Here is a 22,206-nt window from a genome sequence, read left to right as displayed (position 1 = left end):
CCCATGCTCTTCTGAAGGTGCCTGCCTGAGTGGTGGCCTGAGTGCTAATGCTGGTACCTGTTTTTTCTGGCCTTGGGGAGGCTTGGGCATGGCTCTGTCTGTGAACCACTGGAGCTCCCATCTCTTCCTCTTTCTTGGGCTCAGGTTCTCCTCTTCCTCCCCAGCACCATGACCACAAAGCTGTGAGCCTGGAGGTCCTGCCCAAGGGCCACTGCATTGCAGGAGTTCCTCTAAGATGTGGTCCTTCACTGGCAGAGCTCAGGAGAGTCTGCCTGCAATAATGGTTGCTGGCCAAGCTGGACTTTGGTCTTAGGTATTAATGAACTACTTGAAATTCTGTCTAAAAGCCACCAGCTGGGCTCTATATGACTGTACATGGTCATTTCTCTTGTGTTGTCCCATTCCTTCATTGCCCATATATTTTTCCCTATACAGTTTTCCCCTATTCTGAAGCTGCCCTGGGGAAAGGTACCTCTGAGACAAGGCTCTTGTCTGGGAAAGAGAGACCTGTTGCTGGTTTCCAGGGAAGGGAGCACAGCCATGGGCTCCTGCCAAGCACAGAACCACTCAGCACTGCTCTCACCGAGCCCTGGGCACTGGCCAAAGTGGAATTGCACGAGTGAGTCCTTGCATTACCCCTTGTAATGGGTACAGGTGTGGGAAGGCACTGTCCTAGTGTGTCACACATGGAGATTTGCTGTGGCCCAGATGTGGACATGGGCATCAGGTAAGTTTGACCTACTGGTGCTGTAAGGCAGGGCATGGTCCATTGCCAAGGAACAGTTTAATGGCAGCTCTGTTGTATCCAGGACTGTGCTGATCTCTGGCATCTACGTTCATCAAGACTGGTTTTGGTGGGTGTAGCTCTGGCCAGCAGTGAGAGCAGAAAAGAGCCCATGGCAGAGCCCACAGTGGGCCCACACTGGGCAGAAGCAGCACTGTGAGCATGTGCTGAGCTGAGGTCCCTGCAGCAGGTGGCACATCCGAGCACTGCTGCTGCTTGGATCTATCCATCTCCTGATGCTGTTGGATCATGTTCCCCATTGCCACCTGCTGCCTGTTGCAGCCCATATCCTTTCCAAGTTAACAGCTTGTCCCCAGAGAATGCTCCCAGTGACTTTTTAGACTGTTGTTTGTCACATATAAACTCTTCTTTGCCTATCCTTCTTTGTCTCCAGTTCATCTGGAGTCAAAAAGGTTTTGCTCATTGTGGCCCCTTGCTCCATCGATTGCACGGGTGTCCCTCCAAGGCAGTGTGTCCTCCTTCCTTGCTTTTCTCTGCCACCTTGCTCCAGTACATGGTGACATTGCCTCCTTCTGCACCCCCTGATGTTTATACCTTTGTTCTCTTCTGAACCCTTGCTCAGCATCAGCCCAGCTTCTTCCTCTTCCTCCTTGTGCACTGTTCAGAGTTCAGTTCAGTGTGAGGCCCAAAGCCTTCAGGTTGCCTCAGCACCCAGAGCCACTTTTGGGCCTTGCCTCTCCTTGCATGTGGTGGTTATGGATCTCCTGCACAATTGTCTTTTCGATTTTCCTATTACAGCTGCTGTTCACCCAGTGCTGCTCCTGTAGGAAAATCCAGGCTGGAAGAGCCAGCTGGAGTCATCTGGACAAATCCCAGGATCTCACAGTCCTTGCAGGAGTTCTTTGGTTTGAACAAACCAATACTTTGTTCTTGGTTTTTCCATGGCTCACAAAGGAACTGACTGAATCTGGTGCTGTTTTTACTGGTCCAAGCTCTGTCCTTGGAGCTGGCCCAGCCCTGGCCATCTGCTCTCCAGCCTCAGTCAAGAGGGCAATGGCCTGGGTTAGGATTTCCCGGGCCATTGAACCTGGACCAGGTGCTCCAAGGCAAGCACAGACTTGGTGATACTGGAGAGACCTGCTGCATTTTGGTGTCATAACTGCACCCAGCAATGTGACACTTAAGAGCAGCAACATTTCAGAAGCTTCCTGAAAATCTCATTCCTCTGAAGGCATCGGATTGCTGAGAATTCTGAAGGGAAGGAAGTGCTTTAGTGGGCAGTTATTTCTGGAGCAGGCACTCTCTGCTCACTCCATGGACCAGATTATTTTCTTAGGATGGGCCTTTTCCTCCATCTGCTCCCCCAAATTCAATCCCTGTACACCCTGGGAATTGGAAGCAGGGGTAAGGTAACATACCAACATCTTCCTACCAATCTTCCAGGTGGATAACATCAGGGTGTGAGTCTCTGAAATACATCCCTCAGAGACCTCTTCCCAAATGCCAGCCTCAATTATTAATATGGGTTAATGATTTACAGGGCTCTCTGCCCACACATGCCCAGGAAAGGAGGAGGGGCAACGGGTGCTACATTTTCTTAAAATTAATTGAGAAATAAGGAAAATTTGAAACCACAACCTATTTCTGTGTACAGCAGAACATGACATTAAAGGGGTAAGTGGAGAGCATGTGAATGAGCCGGCTGTTCAGAAATGGCAGCTGGATATTTGTCCCAGTTGTCTCCTACCATCTGATTAAGGGAACAAGTTATTTCATCCTGCCATATAAAGTGTACTCTAACCCTCTGACTAAATATAGCTGATCATTTCTAACTAATGCCTTGCTTTTTGTGTTCTCTACTTGTTTGTGCAAGGAATTGTGAAGGAAATAGAAAGTGCTGCTAACCCAGCTGCTGTGAGGGAGTGTTTGTAGCTCCTGGGAGAGACGAGCACACCTAGCAGTCAACATTGTCAGGATTTGAATGGGGCATTAGTCAGCAACAGAGGCCTGGAGTTAACCTGAAGAACTATAAAGCTGGTGCAGAATAGTAATTTTTATGCTGTTTAGTGTCTGTACATTGAATATAGATGGTGTAAACAGCTGTTATTACAGCCAGAAGAAATGTATGTCAGCTTAGAAATGTAATTTCCAGCCCAAGCTGTTCCTGTTAAGCCTCTTCAGCTGTGCCAAGGCCTTGTCTCTACTCAGAGAGATTCTCACAGCCATAAAGCAATATTGCCAGGGTCCTGTATGTTATCCCTGCCTGGCTTAGAGCAGCAAGAACACACAGGAGGCTCCAAGGGCACCCAGGATTGAGTGCAGCTAAAGGAAGCAATGAAGTGGAGCAAACGCTCTCCAGTCCTGCAAAAGCAGCTCAGGGAACCCCTGGGAGGAACGAGCAGAGCCCAGGCCGAGAAACATCCCACGGGCAAAAAGCAAAAACCATCCTAGGGAAAAGCAAACCACGGCGTCCCCTTTGGCCTGAGGGTCGTGAAGAACGGAGATGTTTGAGAGGCGTCCCTGCCACAGCCCAGGCGTTCGGTGAACGCGGTACCGACGCCAGGGCACCGGGCACGGTTTGGAGCGGGCTCGGCTCCGGCAGCTCGGCGGAGCGAGGGAGGGCAGAGGCCGGAGCCGCGGTTGCCGTGGCAGCGCTCCCGCAACACCGTCCCCGTCACCGGGAAGTGCATCCGGGGCCGCCCCAAGTAGTTCCTCGGTGACGGCGGCGGCGCGGCGCGGGGGATCCGCCGTGTCCTGGCAGAGCGGCGGCCGCGGCGCGGCCCTGCCCGCCCGGCCCCGGCATGTTCAAGAACACCTTCCAGAGCGGCTTCCTCTCCGTGCTCTACAGCATCGGCAGCAAACCGCTCCAGATCTGGGACAAGAAGGTGAGGCGGCGGCCTCGGCCAGCGCCGCGGCCCGGGGAGCGGCGGAGCCTCCCGGGGCAAGCCCGGGGCCGCCGGAACCCCCGGGCCGCTCCGGACACCTGTGGGGCCGCTCGGCCCCCGCCGGGCCGGAGCTGCGGCGGCCGGGTTACCGGGACCCCGGGAACGGGATAGAGGGATCTCTCGGGCGCTGGTTACCGGCACGGCCCCGGGGCCGGTACCGGGCCCTGGGGTGTTTCTGAGGGGAATGTGTTATTATGAGCCTTTTCTGCCTTTGCCGGGCAGAGGAGCCCGCCCGGCACCAGGAGCTGCAGCGCTGTGGGGCAGCTGCAGGAGTGGCCAGCAGCGGCCATAGGCTGCGGGATGCCCGGGGCCCTGTGGGGCCGAGGTGGGGTCTCCTGGTGCGTGACCCACCTTCAGACAGGCTCTCCAGAGACATTCAGAAGTGGGCTGTGTGGCGGCTTGTGGGTGTAGGAGAAGTTGGGAACGTCTCATCACTTTGTTTCTCCCTCCTGCCAGTTTTTAGAGTGGTTTTGCTCAGGGCCCTGTGCCTTCTCCACGCTATCTCTCATCAAGGAGCCGTCCTCGGGATGTTTGGAGATGTTGAGCTGTGCTGCATCCCCCATCACAAACCATCCATGGTTTAGTGATTCTGCAAAATACTTGTTGTGACCTCTGAGACCAAGGCTACAACCTGTATTTGGTTGCTTCTGCGTGAGCCTTAGCTGAGTTGTTTTGTGGTTTCAGCAGAAACAAAAGCCTTCACAGCAGTTCAGACAGCTATGATGTTTGACCTGAGTGGGCTTGTGTGAGCATGTACAAGTTGTGAGATGGGCAACAGGAAGCACAGACCTATCCTGTTGCCCATCAGTGGGTACCCATGTAGCTCTGTGAAGAGCTGGGATGCCTCACACTGCCTGTGTGCGTGTGTCTGTGTCTTGCACAAATATTTGTGACTTTGAAAAAGGATCTACAGCTTATTTGGATGGTGCAAGGACGGGACGCATTAAAGACTCTTAGACTAGGGGTGTGCTGTCAGACTGGATAAGCCATAAGCAGGCTGTGCTGACCCTGCTTGAAGGTGGAGGTTGGACTGGAGACCTCTGGAGGCACCTTCCCATGTGAATTGTCCTGTGCAGGGTGATGCTGTTATGATTGTGTGGCCCATGAGTGGGAGCAGGAGCTCTGCTTGCAGGGTGGATGTCAGCAGTGGTCCTTTCAGCTGCAATTGCCTTGCAGTAGTCTCTCTTGCATGAAGCATGGCCAGCCTGGGTGTGCTTGTTGTGAGGATTGCCATGCTCTCTTCAGCAGTGCATGAAATGCCCCTGTCATTTTGGTGAGAACTGGAAACAGTATTTGACATTCTCCTGTGTCCAGGGTACATGCCTGAGATTACTGGGTTCATAGCTGTCCTAATGTAGACTTTCATATCTTCGCAAAAAGAACCAGCAGGCTGTGATTTCTACTTTTTGTACATCTCAGGGAATATCTCAAGCTTTTGTGACGTGGGGAAAACCCATATATTTTTTGGCCATAGTAGGACGTGCACTGCTTGTGCTGGTAGAGAGTGTGTGTGTGTGGGTGTGCAAGAGTGTGCCTGAGTGTGTGAGCCCTTCCCCAGAGGCAGTCAGCCATGCCCAGCAGTACAAACCAAGTTCCCTTGGTGACTAGTGGCTGGCTGGTTGCTCCCCTGTATTGCTTGTCCTTTTTTTACCCCTTACTGCACTCAAGTTTGACTCTCACTCTTTTATGTTTGTTTATTTGGGCGTCTAATATGAGGTTGAGTCCCTTGTGTTCACTGCAGCATGTTTTGATAGATGCAAGTCTTGCACTCAGTCTATGTGCAGCATGCTGGGCTGTAAACTCTTGCTGGCACTCTGGGGCAGTGATCAAAGCCTTGGAAACAGCAAGGTCCAGGAGAGTAGGAGCCAGGTGAATGTAGATGGGTCCTCCTGGGGTTTTATTCCTTCTCCTAATGGAGCTGTGGGTGCCTCTTTTTCCCCTCTCAAGTGACGTCTGTGCTGTCTGCCCCACTTCTGTTCCAGGTGCGCAATGGCCACATCAAGCGAATCACGGACAATGACATTCAGTCACTGGTGCTGGAGATTGAAGGAACAAATGTCAGGTAGGAGAAGCCTCTTCTGCTGTTCTGGGGGAGCAGGACTCTGCCCTGAAGCAGAGTGAAAGATGGCAGTGCCCAGCAGACATCATCTTCAAACTACAGCAGTGTGATGGCAATGTCTTTGTCAATAAATGGAAGAATCTGGGTCATATCACTGATACTCCCCCTGTGGCAGTGTGCTGTGCCTTTCCCTGGATGTGCTTGTAGAGCTCTCATTCTTATCCTCACTGGGGCTAAGGGATAAAAAATAAAATCCCATTATTCTTCCATCACTTGAAGGGGAAAAAAGGCGGTATTTAATACCCAGCCTCAGTCAGCACTGCCAGTTACTGAAAAAGCAGCACTGTCTGCTGTCTCTTCTATTGTCTTGGGTCTGTTTTCCTCACGTGACAGCTGCTCTCCCTACAGCAGGAAGATCAGAGGGAGATTTATGAGAGGAGTTGCTTGTGGAGCTTCTCTTAGCAACCTCGTCTCCATCGCCCCGGGAGACAGACGCCAGCTCCATGAGCGGGCTCAGAGTCTCCAAGGCTTCTCCAGGGGTGATTCAGAGCAGGGCGCTCCTTATAAGGGCAGTGGAGACTCCTCTCCTGCAGACAGACTGAGGCAATGCTTCTCTTCCTCCAAGAAGTGTTGATACAAAACTTGCCAGGCGTGAAGTGTGCTTCTAGGGCTCACAACCTCTGTTTTCCCAGCCATATAGAGCACACAGGGCCTCTGCCATGATCTGGAGGGCTCTACCTGTTCAGTCAAGGGTAGGAGGAGGTTGTGTTAAGAAACAGCGCTGACATGGCCTTGAAACTGGGGAGGTGAAGCTGTCCAGGAAGGTGTTTCATGCCCTGGGTGAGAAAAGTGCAATTTGAGATGCATTCTTTGTGCCTTTTATCTTTTTCTGCCTGCAGCTACCTCTGAAACTCCCCCTCCTGTTACAGGAAGCCCTGGTTGTTGCTGAGATCTTATGATCACAGTAACCCATTTCTGCCTGTCCTCCAAGGCTGCACTGGGCCAAGGGGGAGACTTGGGTTACCTCAGGCTGTGCACTTTGTGCCGTGTGAGATGCTAAAGTGTTTTTCTCTCACCTCTCAGTACCACGTACATCACGTGCCCTGCTGACCCAAAGAAGACCCTGGGCATCAAACTACCTTTCCTAGTGATGATCATCAAGAACCTGAAAAAATACTTCACTTTTGAAGTGCAGGTGAGGAGTGTGCAGTGGGGAGGCCCCTCCAGGGACCACTGAGGAAGGCGCCAGAGAGCCTGCAGTCTTGTGTTGGAACTTGTCCCAGGCAGTGAGTGATCCCCAAAACAGTTTTGCTTTCTTGGCCATGTGGTGTGTCAGGTCTTCTGGTATGGGGGCATCAGTCAGCTGACAAACACATTGTTGCTATTCCTGAAAATGGGTCTGTTTCCTGCGTTAAAATTACTTCTGCCGTGGAACGGAGGGGTGGGGAGTAGAGAGCCCTCTTGGAGTCGGGTAGCGCTGTCCTGGGGGCCTGGTGCCGGGGTGAGCAGCCCTGCCCTCCTTGCCCAGGTGCTGGATGACAAGAACGTCCGTCGGCGTTTCCGGGCGAGCAACTACCAGAGCACGACTCGGGTGAAGCCCTTCATCTGCACCATGCCCATGCGGCTGGACGACGGCTGGAACCAGATCCAGTTCAACCTGTCCGACTTCACGCGCCGCGCCTACGGCACCAACTACATCGAGACCCTGAGAGTGCAGGTGAGGAGCTGCCCTGGGAAACCAAGGGCTGCTCGTGTTCCTGCTGCCTGGGACAGCAGGAGGGGAATCTGCCTTTAGCCCTCTGGGGTTCCTTTGCAGAGCACTCTGGAAGGTGGGCAAAGGCCTGACTTGAAGGCCTCATCTAACTTGCTTAGGCTGGGATGAAGGAGCCCTTTTGCCTCTTGTTTCTCTGGCTGTGCGTTGGTCAGGGTGAGAGTTGCAGTTCCCTGTGGCATGCCATGAAAGCTGGGTATTGCCTCACTGTCCAGATAGGCTGGACAGTGACTGGCTGAACAGGAACGTGGATGGGAAAGCCCCACGATGTACAGACCATTCATACCCCTGGTCAAGCTTGTTTCCTAGTGGTAGTGGAGTTACCCTGCTTTCACTGAGTCCCTTGTAAAAGAGCTGATGCAGGGTTTGTTCCTGCTGAGGACATGGAACTTGTTCCATATGCTAGGGAGTCATGTTCAGTGGTGTGTGTTATTTTGAGGAATGTCTGTGTGTGGAGCGTGCCTGTTCCTTGGTGTGAGGGGAGTGCTGCAGTTCCTTGCAGGATTGCCCTGAGGTGCAGGCAGTCAGCTGAGAGTTGTCTGCCTTCTCACATACTCACGAGGGGGACCAGAGCAACTACTTTGCTGCCAGCTGATAGTGAAGGCAGCACAGGCTGGACAGGCTCATTCCTGACCTCAGGGAGGCCCTGAAGTGGGCGTGTTAAAAATGCAGCAGGCTGAGGCTGTGAGTGTTCTGGCAAGTGCTGATACCAGCCAAGCAGAGGTCGGTTCACAGCAAAGAATCCCCTTAGCAACTAAGACAGTTGGCAGAGATACCAGAGCTTGGCCAAATCTTTTGAGTGTTCATACCTGGAGACAGGAATGCAAATGCAAAGCAGAGGGCACAGACCAACATTTTGCTGATGCCCTATCATATTCAAAAAAGCAAGAGAGTGAGATAGATTTCCAGCTGCTGAGCCAAAGAATCCATGTTGCAGCATGACACCAAAGCTGACTGTGGAAAGAGCACGTGGAAAATGGACTGACTCTTTGTTTTGACTCCCAGATCCACGCCAACTGTCGCATCCGACGGGTGTATTTCTCTGACCGGCTGTACTCAGAGGATGAGCTCCCAGCCGAGTTCAAGCTGTATCTGCCTGTCCAGAATAAGGCCAAGGTGAGCTAGATGTGGGAAGGAGGGTGGGAGAACAGTGAGCCAGACTAGCATTCCTCTGCCTCCTCCTGCTGCCTTCGCAACCCGGAGTTTCTTCTGGCAGCAGAGCTCTTGCCAGCTTTGGCCTCCGGCCAGGGAGCACCCTCTCTGTTGCCAGGGTGAGCAGTCTGTCTGGGGTGCTTTGTTGTGTAGCTTTCCTGCCAAAACACATGGAAATTGTCATTCCCATCTAGGAGCAGGGTGAGCTGTTCAGCTGCTCTCCATGTCCTCCCTGATTGTGTTGAAGGACTCTGGGCAGTTGCAGCCTCCCGGCATCTCTCCAGAGCTTTCATCCATGACTCAGCTCAGCAACTTTGCTCTTCAGAGCAGCTGCAGCTCCACATTTGTCTTCCAGGAGAGATTCTGTTTGTGTCCCTCTAGCCCAAAATGAGTCCCCTCCGATCTTTACCCTGCCCAGTACCAGACAGTGGTGCCATGAGGGGGGAAGGAGACACCATGGCTGCCCTCAGGAGGAGGTGCCAAGCTATGCTCCTGCAGCGATGGGAGAGGAGTGAACATGCTGGCATATTCAGAGATCTTGAGCAACATGCAGCAATTTTGAGGCTTGTGAGGAAACACCTTCTTTGCCAGGGCCAGCCTGTCCCAATGCAGACACTTCTTTTAGCAAAGAAGATTCCTGGGCAAAGTTTCAAGCTGCTGAGGGAGGATATTGGGGGCTGATGGTAGTGGGAGGTAGAAGGCAGTGTTAACTGTAGGTAACACCTGTGGGGAACCTGTCACTGCCTCCTGGGCTGTAGCAGCCTCACAGATGTGTCTGGGGAGTGCTTGGAGCCCTCCCAGTACTGTTGTCTTGTGCTGCCAAGTCTTGTAAGTGTCTCCTTTCTTCTCCCTGCTCTGTCCAGCAATAACATCACGTTGGGAAGAGATGTTGGCGTGCAAATTGTACAGAGTCAGAGTTTTCCTGGCTGTTCCTAAAGTGCTGAGCCTAAACTCTGCAGGTGGCCTGGCACCCCAGTCTTGTCTTGCTCAAAGTGGCCACTGTGCCTCCAAAGAAGGGATTCAGCAGGAATTGTGGAGTGTATCCATCCATCATCACAATTCAAGTGTATCCTCTTGAAGTTAGCAATTTTATTTTTTATTTCCTTGTTTCCATCTCTTATATATGCTCTAAATATGGATGTAATACTTGTTCTTGAAAATTAAACATTTGGCTCTGTAAATCTGCTTCTGTCTTCTTCCTCCTTTGATGGATCCCTAACTTTTTAGTGCTTCAGAAAGTGCCAGAGAATTTCTTTGAGAACCCAAATGTTAGAATTTGCCTCTGAACTTGACTTTGATCAGCACCCTCACTGTTTAAGGGATAGCACAGACACAACCAGCAGCAATCTGATGAGAGGAAAATTAGTGAGGTTTCCACAGAGAATACAGAAACTGTCTCCAATCCATGAAGTTTGTGGTACTGTGACAAAAACTCATGCTGTTCATGAAAATGGATTTTTCATTCCCTCTTTCCTTGAAGCCATTTTCCCCAGCAGTGACCAATTAGGCTTACCTGCCTGTTAGGGCACAGTTTTGTTGGCTGTGTAGTTACCAACTCACTCCAGCTCTCAGCCAAGCCTTCAGCAGCACAAGGCACACAATAGCCTCCCAGCTGCCAGATTGTCCCTTCCCCAGGGATCAAAGGGGAGGTGCAGCACAACAGGAGCGGAAGTCTTTTCCTGTGCTGAATCTGCCCTTCCCTGCCTCAAACCAATCTGCCTTTGTTGTAGAAAGGCTTGTGAAGGGGAGGCCAGAGACTCCATCAGTAAGGGGGTGAGTCTGGGAGTAGATGATGCCTTTCCTGCCCGGGGCCAAGCCCCCATCAGGTCTTGGGGGGGGCAGGTCCCAAAGGCTGGCACTGATCCTTCCCTGGGCTGTGCAGTGAATGGGGAGGATTTCACTTCTGTTACTGCTCTGTAGAACAAAGCTGCTCTCTCCCAGGAGGAGGAGAGCCTGCTGGGGGACATCTTAGATTGCCTTAGATTCTGGTTTAATCCTGACCACTGAGACCCTGCCTGGTTTAAAGGTTTGGCATGTCTGTGCATCCTCTTTTTGCACCTCTGTGGCCTCTCCTGTAATGGAGCTTCTGGGCTTTGAACTGGAGGTGCTGCCACGTGGGGCTGGATTGCACCTCCAGAAGGCTTTCTGTCTTCACCTTTGCAGTTCTTCTAGCAGCTGAAAGCTTGGTAGCTCTAAGGAGCCCAGCCAAGGAAACCTACATGAGAAATCACCATCCACCTTGCGTTGACATGTCAAGGCTTGGCTGGACTTGGTCTGTTCAGTGGAATTGCACTGGATCATGTGCCAGGGGTTCACCTTAATGAAGTCCATGGTGAGGCTTTCTCCATGTTTGCAAAGCTTGCCAGAGCTGGGGGAGCTGCTGAGCAAATCCATCAGACTCCAGGAGGGTAAAATGTGCATCCTTTCCCGCAAGGCCTTGCTCAACACCATGTGTTTTTGGCAGTCTTTGGCAGCTGAACACTCAGCAGGAGCTGCTGCTGCCTTTCCCTGCCCTGCTGGAGCCTGTGCTGGAGTTTCCCCTGGTCCCTGAGGAGCTGAGCTCACCCTGAGTGACCAGCCCTAATGCACTGAGAGGGGCTGGGCTCCCCTGGGCCCTGAGCTGAGCTGGCTGCCTCTGCAGAGATCAGATGGGCACTGCTGCCAATTCGTGCCTGACCTCTAGGAGCTGTGCCAGCAGATTTGCTGGAATAAACTCCCAGCCACAAACCCTTACATCCATATGGACCTTCTGTGTATTTTTAAATACGAAACAAAATACTGAATCTTCCTGTTTACTTGTTGCACAAAGTGGAGCATCATCAGATGCTGGCTCTTTCCTTTACAGCCAGATGCTTGGTGATTTACACAGTGCTTCCAAAATCTTTCTCTTCTAATCCCTCTCTCCCATCAAAACTTTAACCATCTCACTGAAGGTGGGTGAAGTTGGATGCTCTCCCTGTGGGAGAAGAGGATGCTGCTGGTGGGTGGGCCAGACTGTCAGCAGCCCTTTCCTCAATGTGCACAAGCAAAACTCCTGTGGTGGAGCACTCAGCTTCTCACTCCTTTGGTTATGGCTTTTGACGTGGCTGGGATGCAACATCCTCTTACATGGAAAGAGTGGAGGAATGCAGGAAGGAGGTGGGGGCAGAGGTGGGAGTCAGGGATGGCTACTGCCTGCCTGCTCCTGGGGCAGCCTCAGCTGGGTATGAGGGGAGGGCAGAGGGGAGTCCCAGTTCACTGCAGGCAGCCTATGGAGAAAAGATCTTAAATATCTCCTCATTCACCTTTCTGTGGGTGGCCTGCTCCTTCCTCCATGCATAAGTCCTTGTTGCAGTTCATGTTTAGTGGGAGAGAAAAGAATCTTTGTGGGGAGCCCTGGTTTCAACCCCAGGCAGAGCAGGGCCCACCCAAAGATCAGTTTTCCTTCTCTGCACCAGCTTTTCACCTTTGTCTTCCACTGGCTGGGGCAAGGTTCTGCACTTGGACACTTCAATCAGGACCTCAGTGCTGGGAGCTACTTTCTGCACGAAAGGCAAAGCTTCCCTTGGAAAGCTTGGGTGCTGAAATACGGTGAGTGCACAGGCTGCAGCTCCTTGGAGCAAGGGACCCACCCTGGGCTGGGCCAGCAGCAGCAGGCTTGGGCTGGAGCAGCTGGCACTCCCTGTGGTGGGAGCCAAGGCTGGGACATCCCAAGGCTCCAGTGGCTCTGCCTGGGCAGGTGGCAGCTGCTGGCAGAGCAAGCAGGCAATGGGGTTTTCCTGGAAAGCTTTCTCAGCTTGCTCTGCTGCTGGGGCAGAAGAATCCTGTGTGAGCGTCCAGCCCAGCAGACATTGTCTGGCAGGATATGGACACAAGCTTCTGTCTCTGCCTGTGTTTGTCCCCTTGCACTTTGTCACTTTCCTATCAAGTGGGTCCTGGCAAAGAAGCACAGAGCTGTTATCACAGAGGGATAAGTAGGAATCAAAAAAATCTGGGCCAAACTCTGCTTCTTGTCCATTCTGCATCTCCCTGGATGTCTTGGGCCAAATGTTGTCATCTTTATAGAAGGATTACACCTCCAGGGCGACATTAATCCTTTGCAGCTGTTGTCTAATGTGGGGCAGGCAGTGCTGGAGGCAAGGGAAATATTTATTTTGAGTTTTACCACTGGCCACCGCCCAGGAAAAGCAAGTGACAGTACTGGGGACTTTGGCCACCGTGCATGCAGAGAGAGCTGATGTTCCTGCCCTGCCGGTGCCTGTAGGAGAGGGGTGAGAGCTTCACCTGGCAGGCTGCAAAATGGGACCACCCAAACACGATTTTTTGGGGTAAGGGAGCAATTGTGCACCCTGAGAGCTAACCTGGGTGCAGTGGGGAAAGCCTCAGAGCTGCTAGAAGTGAGATGATGGATACCAACTTGTGCTGAAGCAGAACCGCAGCCCATCTGCTTCACCATCCCTTCACGTGTTGCCCCTGCAGCCCCAGGAATGACTTTCTGTGAGATGAGGGGTCCCAGCACCCCGGGAGCAGGCTGGGGGCTGCCCTGTGGGTGTGAGGGGAGCAGAGGGGCATGAGCCACATACACCTGAGCCGAGCTCGGCGTGGTTGGTGGGTGCATCCCACCACAGCGGGGCTGTGCTGGCACCGACCCCTCCCGGGAGCCTCCGCCCTGCGCGCAGCGAGCACAGGCAGCAGGTTCGGCCCCTCCCGGGCCCCGCGGCCCTTCCCTCCATCCCCAGCATTGTTTCCTCCGACCTTGAGCTGCCGGGTGCTGCTTGCTGTATCCCAGCCCCGGTTCTTCCTCTGCACTGAGCCCGGCTTCCTCTGTGTTTTCCGGGTCCTTTCCTCAGCACTGAACAGGGGCTCGTGCCCTGGCTTGCAGACGAAGAGGAGGATTCTCCTGAGATGCTGCCAGAAGGGCAGAGAGCCCCTGCCAGCCCTGGTCTCCCCCTCATGCCCACCCCAGCACAGCAGAGCCTGGAGGACTCTGAGCTCCCAGGGTCTTTTCCAGGTCAGGCTCTCCAACCTATTTTTGGGAAGCAGGGAGCTGCCAGGCTCCCTGGCAGTGGATCCTGGCAGGGCAGCCCGGTGCCTGCCAGGGCCAGGCTCAGCCAGGCTCGCGCTCCCCATGCTCCCAACAGCCCTGTCCTTAGAGCAGGTGCCTGCTGCCCTCCTGGGCTCACACCCACGGCTGGCCAGAGGTGAGCTGACCCCACTGTGGGCGTGCAGAGCGGTGCAGGGGCCTCTGGCAGAGCCTGGGCGCCGCTGAAATGCTGGGCTTTATCTGCAGCAGGTCCCTCACTGCTGTCCATGAGCGTTTCCAGATGGCCCCGGGCTCCTGGCACCAGCTCTGCTGCAGCATCCGGGGAAAAGCAGGAGGGGGTGGGAAGTGGTGTCCCAGCTCACCAAGTGTGGTGGCCTGGGCCTCTGCTCCCAGCATCCCTAATTCCCGCTGGGGAATTGTTCCCAGCTCCTGTCCCACTGTGAATCAGCAAGGAGGCTCCTCCCCTGCCATGGAAGGGATGCCATAAGCAGCTGGCCCTGTGCACCCTTGTCCAGCTCTGCCTTTCCCTGCAAGCCAGGCGTCTTTCCAGGTACCAGGCTTTGGTGTCCCAGCCCTGCACCCCGTCGAACCCTCTGTACCCCCAGGAGAGAAGGGAAACACCTCTGTACCCCCAGGAGAGAGGGCTGCCGTGGGAAATGCAGCTGTTGTTGGAAATGCATCTGCCACAGAAGAGCATCCAGTGTGGGAAATGCATCTGCCGTGGGAAATGCATCTGCACTGGCCTCTGGAGCAGTCTCTGCAGGGGTGGAGAGAGTGAATCCCAGCCGTGCTTTCCTCCTGCCTCGCCTTTTGGCCAGGTTCATGGCTTTTGGCAGCTCCTGGTGCCTCTCTGGCCCCGGTTCAGCACAGGCTGGAGTGTCAGGCTGCCCCATGGCAGGGCTCCCAGCTCGGCAGAGCTGTGGGTCCTCCTTCAGCTCTGGGGAAGACCAACACGAGCACAAATCTGAGCAAAATGGTAAAAACCGAACTGAAAGAAGTTAAAAGCCAAGGAATGTGACCCAGCAAGGCTTGGCTGATGGAATACAACAGCCCTGAGCCACTTGGAGATCTTTTTCCACCCACTCCCCCCAATTCCTCAGGGGTTTTCTGTTCCTGATTTTGACTTCTCACTTGGCTGCAGTGACGTGCTGAGTCTGAGCCAAACGTGTTTTCCAGGGAATCAGCTCATGGCTGGAAATCGCTGCCCAGTGTGGGTAGGGATGGAGGCTGGGGCAGGGGATGGTGACTCAGGCCACAGGGTTCCCCCCCAGCACCAGAAAAATGGGGTGAGAGCCAGCATCCATCCTTCCCTTTTACAGTAATTAGTGGCTGATGAGTAGCTGGGTAGCCCAGGGTAATTCAGTGCTGGAAAGTGGTTGTAGCAGTCGGGAACTGAGCCAGCAGCCCTGGGCCCTGGGGAGGGGGAAGGATGGGGGAAGCACAAAGTCTTCATATCCTCATTCATGAACTGGGGGAACCCTCCCATCCACCCACCCGGGCTGGCAGGAGGGGATGAGGGCAAAGGAGCAGCTGGAGCACCAGGGCAAGGGGAGCAGGGCAGGAGTGCACCAAGACAGAGATGCCCAGGGCAGAGAGGCAGGGCACAGGTGCTGGCACAGGTGCTGGCCCTGGTCCTGCTGCAAGGGAGGCTGGAGGAAGCAAAGATGCTGACTGGAATCAGTTCCCACCCCAGTTCCACAGGGTCATCCCCACAGGCATGGGCCAGGTTCACACAACCCCCTTGCCCAGCACAGCCCAACCAGCCTCCCCACCAGGGCAGCAATGGTGCTGGGCCTCTGCTGCCCACCCCAAGGCTGCACCTGCAGAACAAACCTGGCTCCAGCTGCCACCCCTGTGATCATCACATCACCAGCTTCTGTGGTTTGGTTTTTCTTCCCATTAATGTCTGAGCAACATTTTTCCCCGGATAAAGCCAGTTTCCTACCCCTGGAGTCTAATCTTTCCCACTCCCATGATTATTTCTCTGATCTCTGCAGCAGTTGTGACTCCTCTTGCCTTCCTCTGCTGGGACAGCAGTGGTGAGACAGGATATGGCCACCCCTTCCCCCCAGGAAACTCAGCAGGGCTGCGTGGGGACAGGGAGCTGGAGCACGCTGTGAAGCGGCTCCAGGAGGGTCCCCCAGCTGCTCCCGGCCCCTGCATGGGGAAGGGAGGTGGCTGCCCAGGGCTGAAGAGCAGCGCTGGCTGGGGGAGAACAAGGCACCCTGTGTTCCCAGCCCTTGTCACTGCCGTGGGAGCTGCTGAAAGGCTGCTCTGTCCACTGGTGGGGGTGGGGGGGCTGCTTTAGCTGACCCCCCTCAAGTGGCAGCCCCAGGGCAGGGACTGCTGCAGGGACATCACTGGCCATGCTGGCCCTTTCCCTGCATCCCCTGGCATGGCACTCAGTCCCCTGGGGGTGCCATGCAGGGTGACCCCCCAGACAAGCCCCGTTACCACAAAATTTGCCCAGTCCCTCCCAGGGCACCCCCGCAGCAGGAAGGGCAATGGCACCACAGCTCTCCACACACCCGACCCGTTTAATGGACATACAAGGTGGCTGTGCCCACTGCCCTGCCCACAGGGTACGTGCCCCAGGGCTTCATCCCACAGTGGCAGCAGCAGGGCCCGGACTGAGCTGAGCCCCAGCAGGGCTGCAGAGGTGGCATCTCCAAGCTCACACTGTCTTTAGGCACTACATCCCTGTATCCCCATGGTTCAACAGGAAACACAGCCATGAGCTCAGCCCTCCCTTCCCTACCACTGCAGGTGCCAGAGGCTGAGACCTGCCAGCCTGGAGCACTGGGGAGCAGCCCCCAGCCCACTCACCACCCGAGCTGCAGCGGGCTCACCCAGGAGGAAGGGACCCTGCAGGGACCCATGGCAGATGCAGGCACATGATGGGTGGCAGCCTGAGGGTCACAGCTAGGGGGAGGCACAGGCACTGGGGAGCAGGCAGGGCCTGGATGCCCTCCAGCCCCCCCATGACCATCCCCGGTCCCAGCCCGGCTGCTCTGGAGGGGCTGGGGGGGTTGGGCATCCCCCCTTTTCTGAGGCTGGAGCCATCAAGCAACAATGGGGTAGAGGGGCCGAGGCCGTGGTGAGGGTCAGGGGGAGGGGGTGTCAGGTCCATCTTAGCACCATGGTGGTGGGGGCGGCTGGGGGAGGGAGCCAGGGTCAGACCCACTCCTGCAAGGAGCGCTTGCAGTACAGGAGCATTCGGGGTGCGCCCTTCCTCTGCATCTGGACGATGACGTAGATGAGGCCCAGGATGCAGAGCAGCAGCACCAGCAGCACCAGCACCATGACCACGCTCATGGTGCGTGTGTACTCATCGATCTGCACCACCACGTCCACGTCCCTGCCTGGCTGGCCATCTCCCTCGTTGTAATCCTCATCTTCCTCTTCCTCCTCCTCACCTTCAGTCCCCCCATCCCCATCAGGGTTGAAGGGGGGTCGGTCCACATCGGGCCAGCGGGGATTGGGGTCTGGGACCAGCTCTGTGTGACAGCCCATGAAGTCCCGTAGGATGGATTTGGGATAGCCTGGCTCTGTCTTGAGACGCTCATTGTCGAACTTCCAGTACTTTGTGCCTCTGTAGAAGTAGGTGGAGGCTGGGGGACAGAAGATGGAGACAAGGGGTAAGTGGGTGGGCACAGGACACTGCAGAACCACCACCTGCCACCCCTGCAGATGCCCAAGACAGCAGGTTTTACTCCCAAGATTGGTGAAACCTCTCAGAAGGGGATTCACTGCTGACTCCCACACACTGTCCCCAAGTCCATCCCATGTGGCCAGGCTATCAGAGGGACAATCTCATCTCCAAGACCCCCACTACCACCACCCCCCACCCCTCTCCTCCTCTACTTACAGGCGTCCGGGCTGAGGAAGGCTCCCTTGGGCGAGGGAGGGATGCCCACCCAGACAGAGATGGGCTTTGGGTACCCAGGGTCCACCGAGCGTGTGTCCTCATTGAAGCGCCAGTATCTGGGGAGGGAGGTGGGGGGTAAGTGACAAGCACAGGGGTCCCACTGCCCAACATTCTCCCCCCTGGCAGAACCCCACAGACACTCACCTGTCCCCACGGAAGAAGAAGGTGTGTCCTGTGGGTTCCCACCAGACGGCCGTGTCAATGCTGTCGTAGGGGATGCCCTGCCCATACGTGACCAGGGGCTGTGGGTACCCAGGCTCCAGGTTGGCTTCTCGGAAGAGCCAGTACCGGTCACCTAGAGGGAAAAGAGTTGGAGAAGGGGATGAGAAGGTCCTGCCCAGCTGCTGTAGCAGGTGCACAAATGGATAGGGATAGTGGTAATGCCTGTGGCCCTCCTGACTCCTTGGGATCACAGAGCAGCTGTGGCTGGGGAGGTGGGTCAGGATGAGATGAAGCCAACCAGCTCTCAACAGCTTTGTGGGAGACACTGGGGTCTCGCTTCCACCTCAGCCCTCCCATCCAGCTTTCCTGCTCACCTTTAAAGAAGACGAACCTCCCGTCATGCCTCTCGTAGGCAGCATCAATGTCCCCAGGGAGGCCCCGCCAGAAGTGTCCGATGGGCATGGGGTAATTGTCCAGCACCCGGTTGTGCCGGACCCTCCAGAACCACCGGCCCTGGAAAGAAACAGGGTTGGCAGAGGATGGGGAGGACACAGGGACACAGTCACCTTGCTGAGGGGTCCTCCCACCCACAGACCCACTACATCCCCAAGGAAGGGGCAGGAGTGGGTCCTGGCAGGTACCTTGAATACAAACATCTCCCCACGCAGCACCGCCACGGTGTCGAAGTCCCCATCGCAGATGTCGGGGCCGTACTGGTCAGGTCGGTCTGGGCTGCCAGGTTTGGGTGGGCGCTCTGGTTTCCCCGGAGGGGGAGGTTTAGGGGGTCTCTGGTCAGGCCTGCCAGGTCTCCGGGGTGTCACGGTGGGCAAAGGCTTGGTGGGCTGAGGGTGCCCATCTGCGGTACCTGGATCGGGCAGGTGAGAGAAGGGATGTGATGATGCAGACCAGCAACACCTGTACCTCAGTTTCCCTACACACATGCCCAAAATCCCACCTCTGGGATGATCCCCCAACCAACTCCTCACCGTAGAGCTGCTGGATGCCCTTGAGATCATCCTCAGGCAGCTGGAAGTTCTCTGTGTCCATCCACTGGTAGAAGGGTGCCATGATAGCACTGGGGTTGCTGGAGTGCTCCAAGCCCAGCGAGTGCCCCAGCTCGTGCACAGCCACCAGGAAAAGGTTGTTCCCTGCATGGAGAGGCACCATCAGCAAGAGGGGGTGGAGAACATGACACATGAGGTAGACTCCTGGACCCAGCATCCGGCAACAGGGGTGCTCTAGTGGGATCGGCCGGCATACCCATGGTGGACCTGCTCTCCCTGCCAGTCCTGTCCACACCAGCACAGCTCCCCCCTCCACCCACAGTGGCCACCAGGCTCCTCTGGTCACCTTTACAACCTCCTTGGCCCTCAACTCACCAGACACATCTGCATTCTCCAGCGTCCAGGGCTCATCCAAGTCGAAATGCGTGTCTCCCCCCATGCCAGGGCCGGGAAAATAGGCATGAGCCAAAAATCCCCCAAGGCCATCAAAGGGAGAGCTGTCTCCATGGAATCCAGAGGCAAAGAGCACCATGATGTCAGCCTCCTTCTTCCTCTTCTGCCGGATGTCCTCGTAGGCCACCTCCCGGAAAACCAGCGGCGTGGCTTGCTCCCACACGCGGAAAGCTCGTCGGACAGCCTCGTGGGAGTGGTACCGACCCAGCTTCTCCGTGTAGTTTTGGATGCTGGGGATACAGAATTCACTAGAGAAGGCCTGGAGCAGCACTCTGAGGGGATCTATGGGTCACCATGGGCCTGGGGGAGGGAATCCCTGGCAGTGCTGGGTACCTGAAGGTGAGGTGGCTCTGGCTCCAGCGCCGCCCTGTCAGCGCGTACCGCTTCCGACGCATGTTGGACTTCATCCGTGCTCCAAACTGATCCGGGACCCCACAGCGGGGACGTTTCATCCACCTGCCAGGAGGACACCGAGCCAGGGCTCAGCCCACCACAGCCAACATCCCTGCGGGGTTACAGCACCCACAGACAGCAGGGACACTATCCTGGCTGCAGAGGTGCAGCCCCCAAAAAGGGAGAAGCACAAGGGGGACAGCACCCACTCTTCCAGGTGCCAGTAGAGCCCCGAGGCTGTCAGAGAAAACCACAAAGCCCGAGAGTGGAGCTGCCATCTGCTTGAGCAAGGAGACAATGGAGAAACTCACGCCTTGGTCTCCTCGTCCAGGACGCCGGTGACGGTGATGCCGTAGAACTTCTGCATCTCGGCGAGCGCGGCGGAGAAGGTCTGGGCCGAGCGCATGGTGGACATGCGGCGGCTGGGCTGCGGCAGGTACCCGTAGAGCCGCAGCCATGCCTGGCCGGGAGAGCCACGCGTCAGCCCGGCACCGAGCAGCCCCGGGGCTCCCCAACGCCCACTGGGGAAGGATCTGCCCCCGCCTGCCTGCACCCCAGCCCCACGTCCCTTCACAGGGCGGTCAGTGCCAGCTGCCAGTGGCAAATGCCACTCTCGAGCAGGCAGCGCTGCGGCAGCAGGGCACGGGGTCCCTGCCCTGCCCTGCAAGGTGAGGGAGCCGGGGATCTCGGGGGGCTGCTGCCGGATGGGCCGACTCCAGGGACCAGGCAGCTGGCAGGGGGCCAGGCTGCCTGCGGGCTGCCTGTCCCTGTCCTCCTCCGGAGGCGTCCCCTGGGAGCTGCCGAGGGATGTGAAGCCTGGGACCCCCACCCCGGCCTGCACCCACAAAGGAGCTTCTGTCCTGCGGGGCTGCAGCCCCAGGGCGGGGGGCAGGAGGGTGCTGGGGCGCGCCGGGGCTCTTCCTTCCTGCCCCAGCCTCCACCTCCTCTTGTCTGCTTTAAATGCATTTTATTTTTATCTTCATTATTACTCTTTTGTAACTTTTTTTTCCCTCCTAGTTTTCACTTATATTTTCCAAATTAGGGGGGGTTTCCTTTTAATCTTTAAAGCTTTTCTTTCTAAATTCCTTCCAATTCTTTTTCCTTTTCCAAGTCTTATTGCTCTTCCAAGTCTTTTTCCTTTTCCAAGTCTTCTCCAGGTTCTCCAATCCTTTTCCTACCCCAATTCTTTTCCTATCACTTTTTTTTTTTCCCAAAAACGGCTTAACATTTTAATTGCTAAAAACACTAAATCTATTAAATTCTTCTACCCCCACTCCCGTTCCCCGGCAGGGTGGTGGAGCAGAGCCTTTATCAAAAGCCCTTTCACCCCCTCCCCCGCCGGGCACAAAGCGCTTCCTCCCCACACCCCGCACCCGCCGCCCGCCACCCCCGGCGGCGACCTGCACCCCACCACCCCGTTCCCCGCCTGCACCTGCCCCGGCCGGCGGTGCGGCGGCCCCGCAGGTGCCGGTGCGGGGGTGCGGAGCCCCGGGCCCGTGCCTCACCTCGGCGTTGATCTCCTCGCCCGCCGCCCCCGCCAGCAGCACCAGCAGCACCACGAGCGGCGGGAGGCGCCCGCCCGCCCGCCAGGGGGCGCCGCCCCCTCCTGCCATTCCGCGCCGCCGCCGGGTCGCGGCTGCCCCCGGCCGCGCCGGGCCGGGCCGGGCCGGGCCGGGCCGAGCGCGGCGGTGTCGGAGCTACACCGCCCTCATGGCCCGGGGCCGAGCCGCCGCGGGGGGCTGCGCACGGTGCATGGGAGGCGCTGCCAGGCGCGGCCCGTCGCCTCCCGGCCCGCCTATTGTGCGTGAGGTCAGCACGGCGGAGCGAGGCACATTGGCGACCGGAGGGGCGCGGCTCCTCTCAGCAACCTTGCCGCCCTCTGCCCGCCGCCGGGAGCACCGGAGCGGCTGGCGGAAGGCGGGCGCGGCGGCGGCGGCGGCGGGGAGCGGGGAGCGGGCGGGGCGGGGGCGGGGCGGGGGCGGGGCGGCGGGGGGGCGGGGCCGGGGCCGCCCCCCCCACACGTGTGTGTGCGGCGGGGCCGCGGGAGAGACCCCGCACCGGGCAGAGACCCCCGCACCGGGCACAGACCCTGCACCGGGCACAGACCCTCGCACCGGGCAGAGACCCCCGCACCGGGCAGAGACCCTGCACCGGGCACAGACCCCCGAACCGGGCACAGACCCCCGCACCAGGCATAGACCCTGCACCGGGCACAGACCCCCGCACCAGGCATAGACCCTGCACCGGGCACAGACCCCCGAACCGAGCACAGACCTCCCGCACTGGGCACAGACCCCCGAACCGGGCATAGACCCCGCACCGGGCACAGACCCCGCACCGGGCACAGACCGCCCGCACTGGGCACAGACCCCCGCACCAGGCATAGACCCTGCACCGGGCACAGACCCCGCACCGGGCACAGACCCCCGCACCCGGCCCTGCCGGCAGCCGCCACATCCCCGACTTTGCCCCCACAGCCACCGTGCCCTGTCCCGGGGGTCTCTGACACCCGGTGTTACACAACCGGGTGCAGTGCCAGGCCCGGCTGGGGCCGGTGGTTGAGCATTAACC

The 22,206-nt window shown here is 56.9% G+C and overlaps 2 protein-coding genes across 3 annotated transcripts; one reads left to right on the top strand and one right to left on the bottom strand.

The window, feature by feature from the left end:
• Positions 1–3,446: 3,446 nt before the first annotated feature.
• Positions 3,447–9,853, top strand: CFAP20 (cilia and flagella associated protein 20). 2 transcript variants are annotated; one of them, XM_066557228.1, is made up of 6 exons: positions 3,448–3,630; positions 5,673–5,752; positions 6,833–6,944; positions 7,278–7,466; positions 8,526–8,636; positions 9,536–9,853. In XM_066557228.1, exons 1-6 carry the CDS (start codon positions 3,547–3,549, stop codon positions 9,539–9,541), a joined length of 582 nt encoding a protein of 193 aa, XP_066413325.1. In that variant the 5' UTR covers positions 3,448–3,546; the 3' UTR covers positions 9,542–9,853. The 2 variants fall into 2 exon arrangements, with proteins under 2 accessions (XP_066413324.1, XP_066413325.1); XM_066557227.1 differs by lacking the exon at positions 9,536–9,853 and having other exon boundaries at positions 3,447–3,630; positions 8,526–8,645.
• A 6,361-nt stretch (positions 9,854–16,214) lies between these two features.
• MMP15 (matrix metallopeptidase 15) lies at positions 16,215–21,256 on the bottom strand. Its single transcript, XM_066557226.1, has 10 exons — positions 21,141–21,256; positions 19,947–20,095; positions 19,576–19,698; positions 19,165–19,472; positions 18,772–18,933; positions 18,427–18,650; positions 18,160–18,298; positions 17,768–17,918; positions 17,564–17,679; positions 16,215–17,306 (listed from the first exon to the last, which is right to left on the bottom strand). Exons 1-10 carry the CDS (start codon positions 21,246–21,248, stop codon positions 16,870–16,872), a joined length of 1,917 nt encoding a protein of 638 aa, XP_066413323.1. The 5' UTR covers positions 21,249–21,256; the 3' UTR covers positions 16,215–16,869.
• Between the last annotated feature and the right edge of the window lie 950 nt (positions 21,257–22,206).

This window comes from Molothrus aeneus, chromosome 11, assembly GCF_037042795.1.
Source record: "Molothrus aeneus isolate 106 chromosome 11, BPBGC_Maene_1.0, whole genome shotgun sequence".
NCBI lineage: Eukaryota > Metazoa > Chordata > Aves > Passeriformes > Icteridae > Molothrus > Molothrus aeneus.
This window is presented reverse-complemented; position numbering and strand designations above follow the sequence as displayed.

Excerpts from the sequence above, each read along its gene's own strand:
- CFAP20 (XM_066557227.1), top strand. The coding sequence starts at position 3,547 with ATGTTCAAGAACACCTTCCAGAGCGGCTTCCTCTCCGTGCTCTACAGC. Across the intron at positions 5,753-6,832 it reads ATTGAAGGAACAAATGTCAG|TACCACGTACATCACGTGCC; the intron begins GTAGGAGAAGCC and ends CTCACCTCTCAG. Across the intron at positions 7,467-8,525 it reads TCGAGACCCTGAGAGTGCAG|ATCCACGCCAACTGTCGCAT; the intron begins GTGAGGAGCTGC and ends TTTGACTCCCAG.
- MMP15 (XM_066557226.1), bottom strand. The coding sequence starts at position 21,248 with ATGGCAGGAGGGGGCGGCGCCCCCTGGCGGGCGGGCGGGCGCCTCCCG. Across the intron at positions 18,934-19,164 it reads GGAGAATGCAGATGTGTCTG|GGAACAACCTTTTCCTGGTG; the intron begins GTGAGTTGAGGG and ends CTCTCCATGCAG. Across the intron at positions 17,680-17,767 it reads TTCTTCTTCCGTGGGGACAG|ATACTGGCGCTTCAATGAGG; the intron begins GTGAGTGTCTGT and ends CTCCCTCCCCAG.